Source organism: Mesoplodon densirostris, chromosome 15 (genome assembly GCF_025265405.1).
Source record: "Mesoplodon densirostris isolate mMesDen1 chromosome 15, mMesDen1 primary haplotype, whole genome shotgun sequence".
Lineage (NCBI taxonomy): Eukaryota > Metazoa > Chordata > Mammalia > Artiodactyla > Ziphiidae > Mesoplodon > Mesoplodon densirostris.
Genome location: NC_082675.1, coordinates 52,099,691 through 52,118,743, shown reverse-complemented (window position 1 = coordinate 52,118,743; position 19,053 = coordinate 52,099,691). Strand labels below are relative to the sequence as shown.

At 41.0% G+C, this 19,053-nt stretch overlaps 1 protein-coding gene across 2 annotated transcripts in view; it reads left to right on the top strand.

Annotated features, from left to right (window-relative positions):
• TPGS2 (tubulin polyglutamylase complex subunit 2) overlaps window positions 1–19,053 on the top strand; it is a 56,825-nt gene that overhangs the window by 22,549 nt on the left and 15,223 nt on the right. Inside the window, exon 3 of one of the 2 annotated variants that reach the window (XM_060118277.1) lies at window positions 14,400–14,465. The exons of the other annotated variant lie outside the window; for it this stretch is intronic. Coding sequence (XP_059974260.1) covers window positions 14,400–14,465 — 66 coding nt within the window. The remainder of the gene's footprint in view (window positions 1–14,399; window positions 14,466–19,053) is intronic. 2 annotated transcript variants of the gene reach the window in all.

Here is a 19,053-nt window from a genome sequence, read left to right as displayed (position 1 = left end):
TGCAATTTTAAAAGGGACTGTTTACATTCCCTTTCTGATATTTCATTGTTAGTGTAAAGAAATGCAACTGATTCCTGTATGTTAATCTTGTATCTTGCTACCTTGCTGAATTCGTTTATCTGTTCCAGTAGTTTTTATTTGGAGTCTTTAGAGTTTTCTATATATAGTATTGTGTCATCTGCATATAATGACACTTTTACCTCTTCCCTACCAATTTGAATACCTTTTATTTCTTTTTCTTGTCTGATTGCTGTGGCTAGGACTTCCAATACTATGTTGAAGAGAAGTGGTGAGAGTGAGCATCCTTGTCTTGTTCCAGAATTTAGCAGGAAAGCTTTCAGCTTTTCACCATTGAGTATTATATTGGCTGTGGGCTTGTTGTAAATAGCTTTTACAGTAAGTTCCCTACATATGAACAAGTTCCATTCCAAGAGTGAGTTCGTAAGTCCAATTTGTTCATAAGTTCAACAAAGTTAGCCTAAGTACCCAACTAACACAATCAGATATATAGTACCGTACTATAATAGGTTTGTAGTACTTTTCACACAAATAATACATACATAAAAAACAAACAAGCACAAAAAATAAAGAAAACATTTTTAATCTTACAGTACCTTGAAAAGTAAAGTAGTACAGTACAACAGCTGGCATATGGGGCTGGCATCGAGTGAACAGGCAAGAAGAGTTACTGACTGGAGGAGGAAGAGGAGGTGGGAGATGGTAGAGCTGAAGGATCATCTGCAATAGGAGACGAGGGCAAGCTGCAATTTCACTCATACCTGATGCTGATGGCACAGGTTCTGGCTTTTTGCTGGATTCAATTCTATCCACCTTCTTGAAAAAATGATTCAGTGATGTCTGGATAGTACCTCTTTTTTTCTCGTCATAGATGGCCCGGTAGCACTGGATTGCATTCTGAATGGCTCCTGCAGCCTTTGTGTACCATTCTATGTTCGGGCCCCGTGCCTCAAAAACTAACAGTGCCTCCTCAAATAGAATAATTTACGTGTTTGGACATGCAAATGCATGTTTGCATCTTTGAAAGTTCGCAACTTGAAGGTTCATGTGTCGGGGACTTTCTGTATTATGTTGAAATATATTCTCTCTGTACCCACTTTGGTAAGGGTTTTTACTCATAAATGGATGTTGAATTTTATCAAATGCTTTTTCTTCATCTATTGAGATGATCATGTGGTTTTTGTCTTTTGTTATGTGGTGTATCATGTGGTTCAACACACGCAAATCACATTGATTGATTTGTGTTTGCTGGAACCATCCTTGCGACCCTGGGATGAATCCAACTTGGTTGTGGTGTATGATATTTTTTATGTGTTGTTGGATTGGGTTTGCTAATATTTTGTTGATAATTTTTGCATCTATATTCTTCAAAAATATTGGCCTGTAATTTTCTTTTTTTGTAGTGTCTTTGTCTGGTTTTGATATCAGGGTCATGGTAACTTCCTAGAATGTCTTCAGGAGTGTTCCTGCCTCTTCAGTCTTTTGGAAGAGTTTGAGAAGGATCAGTATAAGTTCTTCCTTGTATGTTTGGTAGAATTTGCCTGTGAAGCCATCTGGCCCTGGACTTTTGTAGGGAGGTTTTTTTTCATTATTATTACAGATTCTATTGCACTTCTAAGCATCAGTCTGTTCAAGTTATCTGTTTCTTCTTGATTCAGTTTTGGTGGGCTGTATGTTTCTAGACAGTTGTCCATTTCTTCTAAGTTCTCAAATTTCTTGATGATAATTGTTCATATAATTGATATATAATTATTCGCTTATAGTTTTTTTGTATTTCTGAGGTATCAGTTGTGATTTCTCCTCTTTCATTTCTTATTTTGTTTATTTGAGTCTTCTCTCGTTTCTTCTTGGTGAGCCTGGTCAGAGATTTGTCAATTTTCTTTGCCCGTTTGGAGAACCAGCTCTTGGTTTTTATTGAGTTTTTTTTCTATTGTTTTTTAATCTCTATTTATTTCCTCTCTGAACTTTATTAGCTCCTTACTTCTGCTGACTTTAGGTTTTGTTTTGTTCTTCTTTTTCTAATTCTTTTAGATGTTGGGTTAGGTTGTTTATTTGAGACTTTTCTTGTGTCTTAAAGGCCTGTGTTGCTATGAAATTCACTCTAAGAACTGCTTTTGCTGCATCCCATAGATTTTGTATAGTTGTGTTTTCATTGTCATTAGCCTCAAGGTATTTTTTAATTCCTTCTTTAAATTAATCATTGACCCATTGGTTTGTAAATAGCATGTTGTTTAGTCTCCATGTAATTGTGGTTTTTTGTCATTTCTTTTTCTGTGTTGATTTCTAGTTTCATGCTGTTGTGGTCAGAAAAGATGCTTGAAATAGTTTCTATATGCTTAAATTTGTTGAGGCTTGTTTTGTGCCCTAGTGTGTGGTCAATCTTAGAGAATGTTCCATGTGCACTTGAAAAGAATGTGTATTCTGCTTTTTTTGGATGTAATGTCCTGAAAATATCAATTAAGTCTAACTGTGCTATTGTATCATTTAAGATCTCTGTTGCCTTGTTGATTTTCTGTCTCAAAGATCTTTCCGGGCCTCCCTGGTGGCGCAAGTGGTTGAGAGTCCGCCTGCCGATGCAGGGGATACGGGTTCGTGCCCCGGTCTGGGAGGATCCCATATGCCGCGGAGCAGCTGGGCCCGTGAGCCATGGCCGCTGAGCCTGCGCGTCCGGAGCCTGCGCGTCCGGAGCCTGTGCTCCGCAATGGGGGAGGCCACAACAGTGAGAGGCCCGCATACCGCAAAAAAAAAAAAAAAAAAAAAGATCTTTCCATTTATGTGAGTGTATTCCCATCAATTTCTCGCTTTATGTCTGTTAGTAATTTTTTATGTATTTGGGTGCTCCTATATTGAATGTATATATGTTGATGAGTATAATATCCTCTCCTTGTTGATCCTTTTATAATTATATACTGTCCTTCTTTATCTTTCCTTATAGCCTTTGTTCTAAAGTCTATTTTGTCTGATGTGAGTAGTGCAACCCCGCTTTCTTGTCATTTCTGTTTTCATGAAATATCTTTTCCACGCCCTCACTTCAATTTTTGTGTGTCCTTTGCCCTAAAGTGGGTCTCTTGTAGGCAGAATAATGTAGGCTCTTGCTTTTTTAATCCAATATACCACTCTGTGTCTTTTGACTGGAGAATTTAGTCCATTGACATTTAAGGTAATTATTGATAGATACGTATTTATTGCCATTTTAAACTTTATTTTCCCGTTGCTTTTATATTTCTTCTTTGTTCCTTTCTTTTTGTTTTTCCTTTTGTGTGTGGTTTCATGAATTTCTTTTGTATTATACTCATGTTCTCTTTTTTTGTTTGTTTTTTTTAATCCATTGCATGTTTTTGCTTTGTGATTGCCCTGTTTTCAAGTATGTTAATCACTTCCTATATCTACTTGCCTTATTTTTTAATCTATTTTAATTAATTATTTATTCATTTATTTTGGCTGCATTGGGTCTTTGTTGCTGCACGTGGGCTTTCTCTAGTTGTGGCGAGGGGGGTACTCTTCGTTGAGGTGCGCAGGCTTCTCATTGCGGTGGTTTCTCTTGTTGTGGAGCACGGGCTCTAGGCGCACAGGCTCAGTAGTTGTGGCTCACAGGCTCAGTAGTTGTAGAGCTCAGGCTCAATAGTTGTGGCAAGTGAGCTTAGTTGCTCTATGGTATGTGGGATCTTCCCGGACCAGGGATCAAAACCATGTCCCCTGCATTGGCAGGTGAATTCTTAACCACTGCGCCACCAGGAAAGTCCCTCTACCTGCCTCAGACTGGTAGTCATATAGGCTCAAACACATTCTAGGAAAAAAAAAATCTATATTTTATTACTCTTCTCCCCCACATTTTATGATTTTGATCCTCTTTTACATCTTCATTTTCATTCTTTTGCTGTTCATTGTGGTTATCATCACTTTCACAGAAGTTTTTTTGATTTTTTGTTTTAATCAGTGTACTGGGTTATTTAAGTGATTTACTCTTTCCTGTAGATTCTTACTTCTTTTCTATTTAGAGAAGACCTTTCAATATTTCCTTTAGGGTAGGTTTAGCATTGCTGTATTCTTTTACTTTTGCTTGTCTTTATCTCTTCTATTCTAAATGATAATTTGGCTGAGTATAGCATCCTAGGTTGCAGTTTCTTCCTGTTCAGGACTTTGAATATATCTTGCTACTCCCTTCTGGCCTGCAACCTTTCTGTAGAGAAATCGGCTGATAGCCTTATGGGGGTTCCCTTGCAATTAACTTTTTGTTTTCCTCTTGCTGCTTTTAGAATCCTCTCTATCTTTAACTTTTGTCATTTTTATTATAATATGTCTTGGTGTAGGTCTGTTTGCGTTTACCTTGTGTGGGACTGTCTGTGCTTCCTTTACCTGGATATCTGTTTCCTTCTTTAGACTTGGGAAGTTTTCAGCCATAATTCTTCAAATACATTTTCAATCCCCTTTTCTCTTTCTTCTCCTCTGGGATCCCTATTATTTGTAGATTAGCATGCTTTATATTATCCCATAGGTGTCTGGTATTGCTTTCATTTCTTTTCATTTAGTTTTCTGTCTGCTCTTCTAATTGGGTGATTTCCATTATTCTATCTTCCAAATCACTTATTCATTCTTCCACATTATTCATTCTGCTATTCATTACCTTTAGCTCAGCTTTCATCTCGGCGAATGAATTTTCTAATTTTTCTTGGCTTCTCCTTATAGTTTCTACAGTAGTTCCTTTTTATATTAATCTGCATTTCTATCAATAGTCCTTCTTAATTCCTTCAGTATTTTTATTATCTCCTTTTTGAACTCAGCGTCTATTAGACTGAAGAGGTCTGTTTCATTGTTTGTCCTTTCAGGGGAATTCTCTTGATCTTTTATTTGGGAGTGGTTCTTCTGCTTCATTTTACTTATATTTCTCTTGCTCTATGAGTTTAGGAGACACAATTATCTACTGTGGTCTTGGAGGGCTATTTTTATGTGGGAGTATCCCTGTATAGCCTGTGTGGGTGTAATATTTTTTGGTGTGAGGGCTGTTCTTAGTGTGGATGTCTGCCGCCTCTTTCCCTAATATGTGCTGGCCATTATCCCCTTGATAGGAGGAGTGACTGGTGTTATGGTGACCAGAGTCTGCACTGGATACTGAGTGGGGCCTCCTCTTTGCTCTGTGGTTGTCACTGCCCTGTCAGGGCCCGGGTCTGTTCCCTAGTTGTTGGAGTAGAAACCCCCAGATCCGTTTCCGAGCTGCATTTATGAGCTGCAGTGCGAGATAGATGGGATTGGAGCGCTCCCACTGGGAGAGGAGCCACTAATTATTCCTCTGCCAGAGCTGTTCACCAGTGAGAGTGCTTTGTTGTATCACCTGTCACCTGTTGTGCAGGCTCACAAAGTACACTGCTGTTGGCACTGCCTTCGGCCCGTCTCAACCTTGAGAATGCCGTCTCAACCCTGGGAATCCCATCTCAACCTTGGTGTCCCTCAGACATTGTTTTCACAAGGCCACCAGTGCAGATCCACCAAAGTCAGGTCCCAGGACCTCATTAGTCACACATTTGGACCCGCTGTGGGAGCTATGGAAGCAGCTCAGACACTGGCCCAGCCCAGCCCCCCCATGCGCGTGCCCACAAAGCCCACAGCAGCTAAGCCAGAGCCATCCCAGCTGTAGGCACACCTGCTGTCTACTCAGATGTCCTGCAGGCACTAAATTGACAAAGCCAGTGGCGGAGGTGTAAATCTGTGGCTCGCACAACCTCGGGGTGAGATTTCAACCCTACTTCCTAAGGTGCATGGCCCCTGGGGCTCAGCTATTGTTTCAGCCCCACCTCTGTGAGTGGGCAACCCGCTGGCATATGCTCCCAGTGCCCCCGAGGCAGCAGCTGGGGGCTCCCACAGAGCCCGCGGAGGCGGGGCCGGCACATGGAGGAGGTGGCTGTATGGCAGCCCCGCCCCTCCCTTCATGCACCACTTAACAACGGCGCTTCGCGTCTGCGGCAGGCCCAGGCTTTTTCCGCGAACACCCCCATTCCAGCTATGCCACACTCCACCCCCTTCAGGCTGTCTCCGCGCAGCCAACAACAGTCCTTTCCCCGGGTCTGTTCTCTAAACCCTGAGTTCCAGCACCCAGCCCCACCCATACCAGCAGACGTGTCCCAGGCTGGGGCTTACGGGGCAGTGGCGCGGACTGTCTGTGCAAGTCTCCCTCTGTTCTGCCTGCTACAAGCGGGTTGTTGCGTTCTCCTATGAGCCTCTGAAGCTCCCCTTCTGTCCCAGCTGGTCTCCCCACTGGTGAAGTGGCTTCCCAGGGTGCAGGAACCTTTCCTCTTTATCCGCTCTCCCCGCCGCCCCCCGGCACAGGTCCCATCCTACTTCCTTTTGTCTTTTCTTTTTTTTCTTTCTTTTGTTCTACCCAGTACATGGGGATCTTTCATGTCCTTTAAGGGGGTTTGAGGTCTTCTGTCAGTGTTCAGTAGGTGTTCTGTGAGAATTGTTCCATTTGTAGATGCATTTTTGATGTATTTGTGGGAGGAGGTGAGTTCCACATCCTTCTACTCTGCCATCTTGATTGGAGCCCTTGACATTAGTGTTATTGAAGGACTCATCCACTTCCAATAGTTCGTGATTCTTTGCTGCAAATGCAGAAGAAAAGGTTGAAACTAAAACCTAAATGACTATATACCTGCTGCAGTCTCCTAAGGTTAGAGGAAAAAAATGCACAACCTCTTTTTATTTTAATAAAAGGCAGTTCCAAACTGCCCGGTTTTGTGCCCTTACACGATTCATGTTCACTGTGCCTGCTACCTGCCTTTTGTAATGATGGTAGTTAGTAAGACGTAATGTCTACACAGAGCTTTTCATCACTATGAAAGCATCTGCCTCTTAATCCTCACAGCATCCTGGGGTCAGGAGCGTTCTGTTATTAAACATTTCAGTGACATTTCATAGTTGCGGAGTGCTGTACAATTCTTGATTGGTTAGACTTTTCAATCCCCAGATAAAAATTCAATTTACTGGTGGTGAAACTATGGCCCAAGAGACCAAACAATTTGGCCGAATATCCCCTCTCTTTTTAGCCTCACTTTTTCTACAGTCTGCAGAGAAGAGAGTGGGTTCTGAACCTTCTTGCAAATGTGTCCCTCACACGCCCCTGCTCTGAATGTATTCTAAGCACCCCTAGTGGCAGAGAGCAGCCTACAGCATCCTTTCACTGTGGAACCCCTCACATGGTGCTCTCACTGTACCCCAGTAGCTCTTCTGGGACAGGTAAGCCCCCTCTCTCCAGTGCCTCGCTTCCTCCCTCTGCACCGGCAACTGCCCTAGAGGGTGTTCCCCATCTCTTTAAAATTAAAAACAAACACAAAGGGCCTCCCTGGTGGCGCAAGTGGTTGAGAGTCCGCCTGCCGATGCAGGGGATACGGGTTCGTGCCCCGGTCTGGGAGGATCCCATATGCCGCGGAGAGGCTGGGCCCGTGAGCCATGGCCGCTGAGCCTGCGCGTCCGGAGCCTGCGCGTCCGGAGCCTGTGCTCCGCAATGGGGGAGGCCACAACAGTGAGAGGCCCGCATACCGCAAAAAAAAAAAAAAAAAAAAAAAAAAACACAAAACTCTCAACCTTATGTCTCCCTCTGGCTGCTTGGCCGTTTGTTGCTTTGCACAGCCAAGCACGTAGAAAAATGGTCTAAATCAGGGGTCAGCAAATGATTTCTTTAAAGGACCACATAGTAAATATTTTTGGCTCTGTGGGCCGTACAGTCTGTATCTCAACTACTCATTGGCCATTGTAGCACCAAAAGCACCCATGGTAGTACTAAAATGCATGGGTGTGACTGGGTTCCGATTAAACATTATTTACAAAACCAGGTGGCAGGGCAGAGACCCCTGGTGTAAATTACTGTCCCCTTCCTTCACTTCCCAGTCACTTCACCCTTTTGCATCCTCTGTTTCTCCACCACCATTCCGTGGACACCACTGTGTCAAAAATCACCAGGGGCCTCTTCATTGTTAAAGCCATCTTCTCGCTTGACATGTTTCCTGCATCTCTTGCTGTTAACCACCCTCCTATACCTAGCTATCTCCTCCCTTGGATTCTGTAGCTCCACCCTCCCTGACTGTTGCCCTGCCTTCTGACTGTTCCTTCCTAGTTATCTCTGCCTCTACAGATCCACAACACTCCTCTGTTACACATTTGTCTCTGGATCAAGTAGGAATACGTTTGGCTCAAAGAGGTATAATATTAAACTAAGAATAGCTTAAACAAATGGTAGTTAACTTTTCTTACATAGCAAGATCTGAGGTAAGCAGTTGTAAATTGTTCACTGGCCCTGACAGTTTTCAGCCATTATCTCCGTAATTCTTTTGGTCTTTTCCTTTATTGTGGCCAAACGACCACTAAGGCCCCACCTGTCACCTCCAAGCTCAAGGCAGGGAAAAGGTAAGGGCTGTTGCCAGCTACACCTGTCACGTTTTAATCGGGAAGTGATAGTTTCCTAGGAACCCCGTCATTGGACTTGGGTTTACATTTTAATGTCCAGCACTAGTTACAGAGGAGGTTCTGAAGACAGGTATTCAACCGGGCACATTACCATCTCAAACAAAATGAGGGTTCTGTCAAGGAGGAAGTAGAGGAAGATGGATTTGAATACGCAACCCATGTGTCTGCCACAGTCTTCTCTGCACCTTGCCTCATTCCTTTCTGTTTCTGGTGCCCAGCACAGTATTTATTCCACAACAGACACGAATAAATGTTGAGTGAATGAGTGAATTAGGTAAAACACAAAGGGGGGAAAGAGTGTAGAACTTACCCAAGGTCACCCAGCTTCTTTTCCATAAACAGTTCTTAGTTGAGTCCCGAGAGTGAGGCCACCACAGCCACTATCTCTGGAGCAAGGCGGCTGCAGGTGCAAAGACTTCCCCCACTAATGTCGCCATCTGTAAGATCCTAAGGACTAGTTACGCCTGGGGGCATTGCTGTTCGGAAGGTTGTCTTGGCTGATGTCTGCCTTATACAGAGTCTCACCAAGACGTGTGGTGCCCCAGACAGGCCGGTATTTGTATTCTTTTCCATCACGCACTTTTAGAGGGAGACTGATGGCTGTGCGGACAAAGGGTGTAGGGAAGAGTATGCTGCCTCTCCTCTGCGTCTTAGGCAACTCAGCTCCGTCCCCAAACTGTTATACCTGACCCACCAAGACCAAAGGTTCCAGCTAACCAGGCCTTCCCCCTCTCCTTAGGAAAGGGTTTGAGAACATACTTGAGACTTCTCCTGAGGATCTCACCCCGTCCCTCCACGGCCCACTCGGGTTTTCCTCCATTTCATGGGACATCCTCCCTGAGAAGAGTTTCAGGAGATGCAGGTGTCCTCACGGCCTCACATTTCCAGTTAGATTTTAGTGCTCCTCATCGATGGGCAATCTGGGCAACCCTTCCTCTGCTGTTGTTGCAAATGGACTCATGGAGAGCCTGTCCACTGTGGATAAGCACCTACAGAAACATTCATTTCCATGCTCTGGCCCCTGGCCTCTTTGCCAACCTGATCCTGCATCTCCCCACCAGCCCCCTTCCCTGGTGAAGTGGCCTCTGAAAGCGAGGGGACAGTGGGCCACAGGATTCTCAGAAGTACAGCAGGTGAGCAGGAGGCTGTGGACGGCCCTTAACCCTTCCCTCAAGGCTCAGGCAGTGCTCAGGAAGGCTCTCTGGGAATCCAGCTGACGACTCCTAAAACGTCAGAGTGGCTCTACGGTCCAGCTGATGAAGCAGTAACACAGCTTGTGGTGGACTCTTCCTAGCATAGCTTAAAGAAACTATTGTAGATAGCCTCCTCAGGAGGAGGGGAAAAAATCTAAAGTTGGGAGTTATGTGACAGGATCACCACTGGGGTACAGGGAGATTGCAATACCATGTTGACGCCACTGTTATGTCAAACACTGGTCAGTGTTACTCTCCCTTCTTGACTTTCTCCCAAATCCTCTCTCTAATCCTTACACCCCGACTTCCATTTGCTTTCTGCCAGTCTTCTTCCTTCCCTTCTTTTTCATCCCCTCAAAATAGAGACTGAGCCTGAATCTGGCAAGAGAAGCCCTCTGAAGTGGGCAGATTACTCCCCGCAGAAGAGCAGTCTCTTCCCACACTGTGCAGGAGAGAAATTAAAACAGCAGCAACTCTGAGTTACTGGCCAGGGTGTAGGAGCCGCCTAAACGTGGTGCCCTGAAAGCCTCACTCAGAAGGAAGCCCCACCACGCAGGCTGCCAGGTGGTAAGGTCTACAGCACGGAGGCAGCACAGCTGGGGCCACAGTGATTTATATGAAAATGACAACGCAGGTCTAATGTTTTTTCGTGAACTTGGTTCACTTGACATTTTGCATGTTTATGTTATTTGAATTGTATTAAATATTTTATTTCACTGTTTTTTTTCTATTTTTATGAATTTCAAATAATTTTTTAAATACCAGTATAAAGTATTACCAAAATTTCTTTCTTGAGTGAAATCAATACTGTAGTAAATGTTATAATCACTACTATTGAAATTCTCCAGCCTAACTTAAAGGTGAACAATGCTACCAGCCCATCTCGGCTCGGATCTCATGGAATCTGGGTTAAGAAAGACTTTCAGACAGTAGTTTCCTTGTCTCTACCACTAGATGGCACTAGTGACCAAAATCTCACGTTGGATGCTGGCCTTTGGGGATGACAGAGGGAGCAAGAACTTTGTCAGAACACTGACAAGTATAGGCTTCCTGTGCTAGGGTCCCAGGGATGGGAGAAAGGCATTCTGCATACACACTTTTTCTCTCGGAAAGCACAGAGAATGTGTCATACTTGGGGGCATTAGGAGAAAACCCTAAACTGCAAATAACTTACTGAGCAGGAAAATAAATGTTTAGCCCAAGGACTCAGAGAGTTCTTTATGTTACTCATCTCTGAAATTGAGAACTAGATGGTGAAGAGAGAAAAAACAAAAGAAGATCAGAATGCATATTTTAGTTCTTAGATCAAGAAAATGAAAAACCTGTTTCATTAAAATGACAACTATTGTATATTTAACAATATAAAAACACTGCTTACAATTACCTGCAAGCTTGAAGCTTGCTTCTCACATATAGTTCTTGAAGATGCTATGCCCTAAAACCATAATAATTACTCTGATTACCTAATCTGTCTTCCTCCCAGGCTTCCACCTCCTCCCACCTCCAGTGTTTTGTAGACTCAATCTTAGAGATTATTCTTGAACCTGGATTCACAGAGTTTGACACTCAAGGTCACTCAGCTAGTGGCAGAAATGGGAAATAAATTCAGATCGTACTGCTACACTCAACTTCCTCACACATTGGGTACCTGGAATTGACTGACAGTATGACCTAAAGCAAACTTGATATAAGCAGTGTTCAGTGGCGCATCTCAAACGGGTCCAATAATCAAAAAGTTTGGAAATTGCCCCTCCACCTGTATAAACATAAGACATGATAAGTCAGAAAAGTAATTGGAGAACTCATCCTTCTGTACTCAGTGGTTTGACTGGCTAGAGAAGACTGGCCAGACATGTGCACAGATGTGAGTTACTTAGAATTTAATGCTCCTAGTACCTCCTAGAAGGAATCAAAGCTGTTACTTTGTTCTTTCCACACCAGTTTGGATGATTTGTTGTTCATATGAAGTATTTGTTTATATCCTATTGTGCTTCTTTACTTTCTAAGAACTTTCATAACTGTTAGGTTCATTGCATTAAATGCTCTAGAAGTATATACCTTTTACCTTTACGATGTTCTCATTGAGCCAATAATTTGTTTCAGGAAATAATTTATGAGCATGGGTCTGAAATTTATAGAAGTGATTGCTTTGCTCCAGCATCATCAAAACTTTGTGTAGGATCTCCTCTCACACCACGTTCCTCTAGGTCTCCTCCTCTTGTTCCCTTGATCCCCTTTCTCCAGCTAGCTCTCCAGAGAGGCATTACCACAGCAGAACACACGCCTACTCTGCCTTATGAGGTGAGGCAAAAAGAGATCAAACTGGTGAACTGGTGTCTCTGCTCTGTCTCTCTAATAGGGTTTTTTTGTTGTTTAATTTTTATTGCAATATAATTGACATATAACATTTTATTAGTTTTATGTCTACAAAATAATGATTTGATATATATGTGTGCGTACATATATATATACACACACACATATATGTTGTGAAATGACAGGTGTAATTAACACCCATTTCAAGAGTTACAGACTTTTTTTCTTGTGCTGAATAACTTTAAAGATTTACTCTCTTAGCAACATTGAAATATACAGTACAGTATTGTAAACTGTCATCACCTTGTTGTACATCACATCCCCAAGACTAGTTTATCTTATAACTGCAAGTGTGTACCTTTTGACCACCTTCACCCATTTCGTTCACCCGCACCCCCCACCTCTGGCAACCACCAATCTAGTCTCTGTATTTATGAGTTCATTTTTTTTTTGATTCCACATATTAGTGAGGTTATATAGTATTTGTCTTTCTCTGACTTACTTCACTTAGCATAATGCCCTCAAGGTCCATACGTGTAGCCACAAATGGCAGGATTTCCTTTTTTATGGATGAATAATATTGTGTGTGTGTGTGTGTATATATATATATATATATATATATATATATATATATACACACACACACCATATTTTATCCATTCATCCATCGATGGACACTTAGCTTGTTTCCACATCTAGGCTATTGTAAATAATGCTGCAGTGAACATAGTGGTGCAGATATCTTTTCAAGATAGTGATTTTATTTCCTTCATATAAATACCTAGGGGTGGAATTGCTGGATCATATAGTTGTTATATTTTTAATTTTTCAGGAACCTCCATACTGTCTTCCATAGTGGCTGCACGAATTTACATTCCACTAGCGAATGCACCCTTTTCTCCACATCCTCACCAACACTTGCTAATTTGTTGTCTCTTTTGATAATAGCCGTTCTAACAGGTGTGCAGTGATATCTCACTGTGGTTTTGATTTGTATTTCCCTGATGATTAATGATGTTGAGCATCTTTTCATTTACCAATTTCATACAATTGGCCATTTGTATGACTTCTTTGGAAAAATGTCTGTTCACTTCAATCTGCCCATTTTTTAATCAGCTTGTTTCATTTTTTCCTATTGAGTTGTATGAGTTCTTTATATATTTTGGATATTAACCTCTTATCAGCGAATTTTCACAATCAGCGAAAATTGTGAATATTTTCTCCTGTTATCTAGGTTGTCTTTTCATTTTGTTGATGGTTTACTCTGCTATGCAGAAGCCTTTTAGTTTGATATAGTCCCACTTGTTTACTTTTGCTTTTGTTGCCTTTGTTTTTGGTGTCAAATCCAAAACATTATTGTCAAGACCAATGTCAAGGAGCTTGTCCCCATGTTTTCTTCTAGAAATTTTATGATTTCAAGTCTAACATTCAAGTCTTTACTCGATTTTGAGTTGATTTTTGTATATGGTGTAAGATGCTGGTCCAGTTTCATTCTTTGACATGTGGTTGTCCAGTTTTCCCAACACCATTTATTGAAAAGACTGTTTTTTCCCCATTGTGTATTTTTGACTCCTTTGTCATAAATTAATTGACCATGTATGTGTGGGTTTATTTCTGGGTCTCTGTTCTGTTCTGTTGATCTATGTGTCTGTTTTTATGCCAATATACTGTTTTGATTACTCTCCCTTTCTACTCCAGTTTGAAATCAGGGAGAGTGATTCCCGCAGCTTTGTTCTTCTTTCTCAAGATTGTTTTGGCTATTTGAGGTCTTTTGTGGTTCCCTACAAATTTTATGATTGTTCTATTTCTGAGAAAAATGCCACTGGAAGTTTGATAGGGATTGTACTGAATCTGTAGTTTGCTTTGGGTAGTATGGACGTAACAATATTAATTCTTCCAACACGTGAACATGGAATATCTTTCCGTTTATTTGTATTTTCTTCATTTTTTTTCCATCAATATCTTATAGTTTTCCATGTACAGGTTTTTCACCTCCTTGGTGAAACTTATTCCTAGGTATTTTATTCTTTTTGATGCAATTTTAAATGAGATCATTTTCTTAATTTCTCTTTCTGATACTTGGTTATTCTTGCTTAGAAAAGCAATAGATTTTTATATTGATTTTGTATCCTGCAACTTTACTGAATTCGTTTATTAGTTCTAATGTTGAATAAAGTTAGCAAGAGTGGGCATCCTTATCTTCCTCATCTTTGAGGAACCGCTTTCAGCTTTTAACCCTTCAATATGATGTTACCCATGGGCTAATTATATGACCTTTATTATGTTGAGTTATGTTCCATCTATACCTACGTGTTGAGAGGTTTTTTTTTTATCATGAATGGATGTTGAATTTTGTGAAATGCTTTTTCTGCATGTATTGAGATGATCATATGATTTTTATCCTTCATTTTGTTATAGGTGTACCATATTGATTTATTTGCAGATGTTGAACCATCCATTCATCCCTGGAATAACTTCCACATGGTATATGATCCTTTTAATGTATTGTTGAATTCAGTTTGGTAATATTTTGTTGAGAGTTTTTGTATCTATGTTCATCAAGGATATTAGCCTGTAATTTTCTTTTCTTAGAATGTCCTTGTCTGGTTATACGAGGGTAATGCTAGACTCATAAAAGGAGTTTGGGAGTGTTCCTTTTTTCTGTGTTTTGGACTAGTTTGAAAAGGTGTTTAGTGTTATTTCTTCTTTAGTATTTGGTAGTATTCACCAGGGAAGCTATCTGTTTCTATAATTTTGTTTTTTGGGAGGTTTTGATAACTGATTCAATCTCCTTACTAGTAATTGGTCTGTTCAGATTTTCTATTTCTTCATGATTCAGCCATGACAAGTTGTATATTCCTTGGAATTCATCTGTTTCTTCTAGGTTGTCCAATTTGTTGATGTATGATGTTCATCATAATCTCACGATCCTTTGTCTTTCTGTGGTATCAGTTGTGATGTCTCCTCTTTGATGTCTAATTTTTTTCAGTTCTTCTTTTCTTGGTGAGTCTTGCTAAAGGTTTGTCTGTTTATATATTTTTTTAAATATCAGCTCTTGGGGCTTCCCTGGTGGCGCAGTGGTTGAGAGTCCGCCTGCCGATGCAGGGGACACAGGTTCGTGCCCCGGTCCGGGAGGATCCCACATGCCACAGAGTGGCTGGGCCCGTGAGCCATGGACGCTGAGCCTGCACGTCCGGAGCCTGTGCTCCTCAACGGGAGAGGCCACAACAGTGAGAGGCCCACATATGCAAAAAAAAAAAAAAAATCAGCTCTTAGTTTCATTGATCTTTTCTATTATCTTTTTAGCCTCTATTTCATTTATCTCTGCTCTGATCTTTGTTATTGCCCTCCTTGTACTAATTTTGGTCCTAGTTTGTTCTTTTTTCTCTGGTTCCTTGAAGTGTAAAGTTAGGTTGTTTACTTGAGAACTTTCCTATTTCCTGATACAGACATTTATTGCTATGAATTCCCCTCCAGAACTGCTTTTGCAGCATTCCATAAGTTTTGGTATATTGTATTTCTATTTTTTATTTGTTCAAGATATTTTTTCATTTTTCTTTTGAGTTCTTCTTTGATCCATTGGTTGTTCAGTAGCATGTTGTTTACTCTCCACATATTTGTGAATTTTCCTGTTTCCTTACTATAATTGATTCTAGTTTCATACCATTGTGCACAGAAAAGATGCTTGATATGATTTCAGTTTTCTTAATTTTGTTAATACTTATTTTGTGGCCTAACCTATTATCTATTCTGGAGAATATTCCACGTACACCTGAGCAGAGTGTGTATTCTGCTGATTTTCGGTGGAGTGTTCTGTAAATGTCTCTTAAGTCCATCTGGTCTAACATGTCACTTAAGTCCATTGCTTCATTGTATTGCTGTCTTTTTCTCCCTTTACATCTACTAATATTTGTTTTTTATATTTAGGTGCATCTGTGTTGGATGCATAAATATTTATAAATATTATATCATCTTGTTGGATTAACCCCTTTATCATTATATAATGCCCTTCTTTGTCTCTTGTTAGAGTCTTGTCTTAAAGTCTCCCAACTTTCTTTGGTTCCATTTACATGGAATATCTTTCCATCCCTTCACTTTTAGTCTATGTGTTATTACATCTGAAGTGAATCTCTTGTAAACAACAGAGTTTGGCCTTAGATAAGTCCTTTCTTATCCATTCAGTCACTCTTTGTTTTTTGATTGAAAAATTTAGTTCATTTACATTTAAAGTTATTGTTGATAAGTATGGACTTACTGCCATTTTGTTCATTGATTTCTAGCTATTTTGTAATTCTTCTGTTTCTTTCTTCTTCTCTTGCTTCCTTTGTGATTTGATGATTTTTGGTAATGCTGTGCTTAGACCCCTTTTTCTTTATCTTTTCTGTGTCTGTTATGGGTTTTTGCTCTGTGATCACCATGAGGCTTATATTTAAATGTAACAGTCTATTTTAAGCTGATAACAGCTTGTTTGAATGCATTTTAAAGCTTTATATTTTTACTCTCCCCACCACACATTTTAAAAGGTGTCACAATTTACATTTTTTATCTTATGTATCCATTAACAAATTATGGTAGTTATAGTTATTTTTACTACTAAAATACAGTGTATTTTACTACTCTTACTATAGTTACTTTACTCTGTCTTTTAATCTTCATGCTATATCTATAAGTGATTGACCCACCACCATGACAACATTAGGTTATTCTGAATTTAACTATACATTTACTTTTGCCTGTGAGATTTATATTTTCATATTTTTTCCTGTTACCAATTAGCACCCTTTTGTTTCACCTTAAGGAAGTCCCTTTAACATTTGTTGTAAGGCTGGTCTAGTGGTGATGAGCTCCTTCAACTTTTGCTTATCTGGAAAACTTTATTTCTCCTTACATTCTGAAGGACAGCTTTTCCAGGTAGAGTATTCCTGGTTGGCAGTTTTTTTTTTTTTTCTTTCAGCACATTGAATCTATTGTGCCACCCTCTTCTGGCCTGCCAAGTTTCTACCTAAAAATTTGCTGATAGTCTTATGGGGGTTCCCTTGTACATAACAAGTTGTTTTTCTCTTGCTCCTTTTAAGGTTTTCTCCTTTAACTTCTGACAATTTAATTATAATGTCTCTTTGGATTCTTCTTTTTTGGAACTCTCTGGGATTCCTGGATTTATTTCCAGGTAGTCTGTTTCTTTCCCCAGCTTAGGGAAGTTTTCAGCCATTATTTCTTCAAATAAGCTTTCTGCCCCTTTCTCTCTCTTTTCTTCTGATTCCCCTATAAATGTGAATATTGATCTGCTTGATGTTGTCCCATAAGTCCTTTAAACTCTATTCACTCTTTCTTATTCTTTTTTCTTTTAGCTGGTCTGATTGAATGAATTCCAATACACTGTCTTCTAGTTCACTGATCCTTTCACTTCATCTAGTCTGCTGTTGAACCCCTTTATTGAATTTTTCAGCTCAGTTATTGTATCCTTCACCTCTGTGATTTCTGTTTAGTACTTTTTTATATTTTCTTTTTGTTGAAATTCTCACTTTGTTCATGTATTGTTTCCCTGACCTCTGGGAGCATCTTTATGACATTATTTGAGCTCTCTATCAGGTAAAAATTACTTATCTTAATTTCATTAAGGTCTTTTCCTGGGGTTTTATCTAATTCTTTCACCTAGAATATATTCCTCTCTTTCTTCATTTTTCTTGACTCTCTATGTTGGTTTCTATGCATTAGATACAATAGCCAGTCTTGAAGGGGTGGCCTCATCTAAGAGATGAACCTTATTATTCAACCCTGCCATGGCTTTTGTTTGTCTCTCAAACCTTTGTGATTGTCCAGCCTACTTTGTTCTTAGTGGCTCCCAGTAGTTGTGGGTATACCAAGACCTGTCAGTGTCCCAAAGAGAAGGATCTCAGCACCTCGATGCAGGCTGATTGGAAGCTGTACACTCAGGCAGTAACTTTTAAAGTATGCCCGTATACCTCTTTCAGGGGAAGACTGAGAGATGGGCATTCTGTCTGCTCCCTCTGTACTGAGCCCTAGGGGGATAGCAGGTTAAGAACTATTTCTTTGTTTGCTACCATGCCATTGAACCCATGAACACAAGCCGTGCTGCTCACCAGAGCCAGATATCAAGGGATGTGTCCTCTGAGCAGCAGCCACAAAAGCTGGAGCACCAGATATTTGCACAACCTCCATTCATAGAAACACTGGTGACCCAGGGCAGGGCAAAGGGAGAGTGCAGAGATGGCACCCACTGGCCTCCCCAGTCTCTGGAGAGGATTGCAGTTGGCCCCTAGATGTTGTTAAATTATAAGTCTGACCCTCAGGCTGCAGTTAAGATCTATAAATAGGCCTCTTTCACTTACAGACTGGGCACTTCAGTCTGCTGCCTCTGCCCTGTGCCCTGGTGGCATAGCTTAAGATCTGCTACTCTGTTTATTAGAGTCCTGTGGGACCCAGGAACATCAGCCTTGTTGGCCAGCAGAGCCAGGCAATCAAGAGGTGTGTCCCCTGGGCAGTAGCTGCAAAAGCTGGGGTGCCAGACGTGTGTATAAGCTCCTTTCCAGAAGATACCTGCTAGTGAGGCAGAAGGAGAGCATGAAGATGGTATGGTGCCCACTAGCCTCCCTGGTCTCTGGAGAGGATTACAGTTGGCATCTAGATGTGTACTAAATGAGAAGCCTGCCCCCTCAGGCCAAAGCGTTTAAGATAAGCAATTAGGCTTCCTTAATGAAAAGACTGGGCATTTTAGTCTGCTGCCTCTGTACTGGGCCCTGAGGGTATATCCATGGTAAGTCAGTCCATGAGAGCCCATTAAGAACTATCTCTTAGTTCACTACAGCCTTATGAGTCTCTTGGACCCAAACCCCACTGGCTTTCAGAGCTAGATGTTATGGGGGCCCATCTCTCAGGTGGAAGTCTTAAAAGTTGGGGTGCTAGATGTAGGGTCCAAGCCCTTTGCTCCTCAGAGAGAATCCAGGAGTTGTGAGTTCCCTCCTCGTTGCGTGTCGCCCTGCCGGGAGTGGGTTTTATGGCAAGGTTGTGATCAGCCTCTCGTACCCATTTCAGTGTGTCTTCTTGTTCACCT